Raw genomic sequence first — 4752 nt, 5'->3', positions numbered from 1 at the left:
CACACATTGCCATTATACTCAGCAGCGTCAAGGGCGGCCATAATTCTGTCCTTGGCGAATAGCCCTTTCACTCGCTCCAGCGTACCCCGTCGTGCCGCATACCACAAGGTGTACTCTTTTAGCGGGATGTAAAGAGGATCACCCTCCGTCACCAGCCCCGGACCGATATAAATCCTTTTGAATTGCGTCGGTGGCGTATGCTCGTACAGCTGATGATATATCTGGATTTGCATTCTTTCGGTAAGCTTCTCCAGATCGGGAATCTTCTTGATCGATTGGAGACGTTCAAGCAGACCCGCTCTAGACCAATGCTCTAACAAAAGCTGATACGTCTGGGAAACGGGAAACGAATCAACCCCCATCGCCGTCCGGTACATCTCCGTGTACCTGAGCCACTAGATAAGATACGGGTCTTGAAAACCAGTTGGGGGAAGTAACAAGCTGAACAGTTCTTTGGGGCTTTCACGGGAATTCAGCCACGCTTGGTTCATCATGTTGTGAATGGATGGATATATTTGAAACAAGTGTGTCTGCAGCTGATCAACAAGATTCTTCATGCCTTTGACTCGGCGGACAGCGTGAAGCAGCTCCAATATCTCTTCATCCGGTTTTGCATTTCGTAGCAAGGAAGCAAATTTGGCGTCCGAGAACGACGTTTCTCCCATTTTTCTTCTGAGCTTCAGTACGTACCGGAGCCAGTCCATGAACTCTGGGCTGTGATTAAGCTTCCCGACAGTCTCGGAAAAACGGATTCCCGTGAAGAAAATTTCCGGATTCATCTTCAATGATAGCGCCAACTTGTACGCCAGTTTCTCCGTAAACGCCGACATTCTTTTGGCTTGAGCCCTCTCCTCTTCGCTCTGAGCGCCAGTGCTCGCTTTACTCGTCTGTGCTGAAGTGGACCTCAAATATCTGCGCGATATAGCCTCAGCTGCATCTTCGTGAGTTGTAATCCTTTTGTTGGGGAGAACGAAGTCGGTTTGCCCGAAGCCAGTATTGCTTTGCAATGCGAAGATAAGTAGCACAAGCACTGCCATAACACATTGCGGACCCATGCTGAGTTTGGCTGCTCTCCAGATGGGGTCTTCGGTGAAACTGCAAAGTGAGATTGTACCCGAAATTTGTCATGTATTAGTAAGCGATGACTAATCAAGTTGAACATCCATCCATTCCATCGTGTACCGGTATTTCGATATGTACAGTAGTATACCGGTAGGACCATTCTTGTTGATGATTGGGCTGGTAGAGGGAAATGTTTAATTCGGTAGTACAGCATTTGATGGAAAGCGAGTGCAAATATAAAAAGGGACTGGATTAAGTCACACAACCAAACCGCGAAATAAAAAATTGTTTGCACGTGAAATATAAAACTCTCTAAATTCGCACTTTGCGGAAATCGCTAATAACACCCCTTCATCCCGCTCTCCTCCGTCCTAAAAACCACCCCGTCGCCCCCTTTTCAAAAGATTGTAAGCCTTTCATTATAAAAACGCGGACGGTCGCCATGTCGAGCTAAGCCAGCGAGGATAGCGCGGCGAGTGTTGCGAGCGAGATAAGCGACGTTCCGCGGCTTGGAAACGGTGTACTGGAGGCAGAATCACCCGAGGCCCACGTTCCTGTCGCTCGAGCGTCTCATACGTCGGCGCCTCCTTTGCAAGACCGCTATTTTGACACCTGTGACGACTTTTTCGATTGCCTGGCCACTTATCAAGACGGGACCCACCAAGTCTTCAAGAAGCGGACTTCCACAACTACTGCTGCGAGAAATAATGATGTCGTCAAGCGCGGAAACGCCTCCAAGACGACTACGATCCCGCCCTGTTTTGATAAGTACTACCGGCGATTCGTTTGCACGCACGGTTGGAGCCGTCCAAGCCGTTCGAAAGGCAAGCGCAAGAGCTATTTCGCTAAATCTACGCGCTGCGAGGCTCAGCTATCGGTCACTGTGATTTGGGTCAGCAGAAAAGGCTTTCAAGTGAAAGCAACTCAGCAAGTTACTACCCACAACCATGCTCTGAGGCTGGTTTCGTATTCCAACCACCCTGACAGCCGACGCGTCGAAATCCCCGATGTTATCGACTTCGTCGACGAGCTACAAGCTGCGGGGGCCAAGAAGAAGATGACCATGCAGTTTATACGACGACGAACCGGTATTCTTCTACAGTATACATTTATTTATGTAATCGGGCTGCTAAGCATTGAATGTCTGTAGGCAAGAACGTAACGCTGCGCGACGTTCACAACCTCGTGGCGAAACTGAAGGAAGGACGGCGGGGGACGACAACGGTTGAAGCGAGGCTGGAGGGTGTGCTGCGTAACTTTTGTCAAGGGAAGGGGAACACTGCTACTGTGTACGTGGATGATGATAAGCTGGCTCAGACTATCACGTTCCAAACACACCAGATGCGGCGTTTTTTTTAAGCATTCCGTGAAGTGCTGATGGTGGATGCTACTCACAACACCAACGACGCCCGCTACAAGCTATTCAGCTTTATGATCCACGACGTGTTTGGCCATGTACGTCGATGTGTCTGTATTGTACCCGTTTGGGACTTGACTAACGTTGTGTGACTTTATTGGACTCTGTGTGACTTTTGTGACATTGTGTGCCGCGTGTGGATTTTGGATGCGTTTTGTGACTTTTGTGTATCATTGGCTCGATTGGGTGACTTCTTATCGAAGAGCCAGTATATTCAAGACGCGCTGATGGAGAATGAAAGTGCTGAGTGCTTGGGCGACGCCGTGAAGTCCTTTAAGACTTTCAACTCTACATGGGACCAAGTTCGCGTCATTATCGTGGACAAAGATTTTGGAGAAATAGCACTTCTTCGAGAAGCTTTTCCGGGTGCTAGGGTGTTACTTTGTGGATTTCACGTGGTAAAATACCTTCGTGGTGAGGTTGGAAAACGCGACTACGGGGTTCTTGACAGAGAGAAGGTGGAGGTTGCTGTTGACATGATGTTGAGCGCGCAAACAGAGGTGGAATACGATACTGCGCGAAAATAGCTCTAATACATCGTCGAAGGGAGGCATATCACACTGGAAGACGAAGTTCCTGATCCACAGCATCCGTTTTTGAAGTATTTTCACTCGAAATGGCACATGTGTCGTGAAATGTGGAGCGGATACGGTCGGATCGACGTTCCTTACTTGGGAAATGCTACTAACAACCGGTTGGAAGCGGCTTGGGGGCATTTAAAGGAAGTTCTCAAGCCAACGATGATGCTGGATGAATGCGTCGATACTCTGCTGTTCCTCCAGTCTATCGCCGAGCTGGCGTATGAGAAGAAGATCACGGATGTGGGTCAAATGCGTTATCAAGGTGCAGACGCTGAGCTCCAGAAGCTGGCAAAGGAGGTCAGTCAGCACGCTTACGAGCTGGTTGAAAAGCAGTATCATGTTGCCAATGACCGGAAGACGAATTATGTAATTCGGGAACTACAGCCCACATGTTCGAGCTCACGTTTTTGGTGGAAAGCTTTACGACTTATCATGTTGACACAAGGGTACGTATCTTTAAACATGAATGAGTAATGTTTTTGGCGTAATGCGTTATTATCCATGTTGTTTCTAGACGTATCGATGTTCGTGGACATTTATGCGAACGGAGTTGTTGCCTTGTCGCCACGTGATTTATTGGCGCTTGATCTCGAACAAGAGCCCCATCCCGATCAAGTGCACCCACCCGCGGTGGAGCCTGACGTGTCCGTTGAACATTTCGGTTCCCGACGACGAGCCGCTCGAAGATAGCCGTGTGTGTCACTCCTTCCGACTCCGAGATTCCGCATTGAGCGCCTCGCGACATAAGGTACTCAATGCTACATCGAAGTTTCTGACTGCGCGCGATATTAGTATCCGTATTGCGGATATTATGAGTCGAAATGGGACTCCGACGTTCAAGAAAATGTTGGCAGCACTGACGAGGTTCGAGGATGTGATGACTGATAGCGTGGCTCCGACCACTCTGGCTAGAGGATTGGAGTTGGAGTTAGAGGCCAAACATTACAGGACATCGATACGGCTCAGAACCATTTGCAAAAAAAAACAAGGTCACGCTGCTCCCGATATGTATCCATGGCAACCACTGGTGCGGTGTTTAACTTTGTGGACGAGCCAAACAGCATCACCCTTTACGACCCCCACCAGCGAAGCGAACAAATCGAGGAATGCGAGAACATCGTCCCGAAATTTTTCCAGATAAAGTCGGCGCCTTTTGAGATAAAACGAAAAACTCGCCTGAAGCAGACGGACGGTCTAAACTGTGGTCCACTGGTGCTTCTGTTCTTTAAGTGCGCTATTCGAGGAATCCCATTGCCCACGAGCTTGTCGAAGCCTCTGCTGCGGTACCTCAGATTGCGATTTTTGATGAAGTCGTTACATGTGTAGACCGCATCTTGGTAGTAACATGAACCAATATATGCTTCTTTATGATGAAACACACACCTATAGCACTTTAACTGCTTTTAGGAGGCATGTTGCGCTACTGTCCGACCTCAGGTGGGCTAGGACAAGATAACGAATTGGGAGGCAGAGACAAGACTTGGAGAAACGTTTTCAACGGATCCCGCCAAGCCTGTGGCTGCTCCTACGTGATGAAACAGTTCCGGTAGTAGCTACGAGCGATACAGCGTCCACGCTCAACATGGTTATTTGCAAAACTCACAATTTATTTTTACATTCATACAACATAATCTCCTCGAGCCGTTACACTCACACGACAGGCGCATTGCGAAACCGCTCAGAAGCTCCCCA

General features: G+C 48.8%; 1 protein-coding gene across 1 annotated transcript; it reads right to left on the bottom strand.

Moving 5' to 3' along the window:
* Positions 1-395: 395 nt before the first annotated feature.
* PITG_13125 (secreted RxLR effector peptide protein, putative) lies at positions 396-1055 on the bottom strand (the record flags this gene model as incomplete). Its single annotated transcript, XM_002900604.1, has 1 exon — positions 396-1055. The coding sequence occupies one exon, from the start codon at positions 1053-1055 to the stop codon at positions 396-398; it is 660 nt and encodes a 219-aa protein (XP_002900650.1).
* Positions 1056-4752: the final 3697 nt, after the last annotated feature.

Source organism: Phytophthora infestans, genomic scaffold (assembly GCF_000142945.1).
Source record: "Phytophthora infestans T30-4 supercont1.25 genomic scaffold, whole genome shotgun sequence".
NCBI classification, from domain to species: Eukaryota; Oomycota; class Peronosporomycetes; order Peronosporales; family Peronosporaceae; genus Phytophthora; species Phytophthora infestans.
This window is presented reverse-complemented; position numbering and strand designations above follow the sequence as displayed.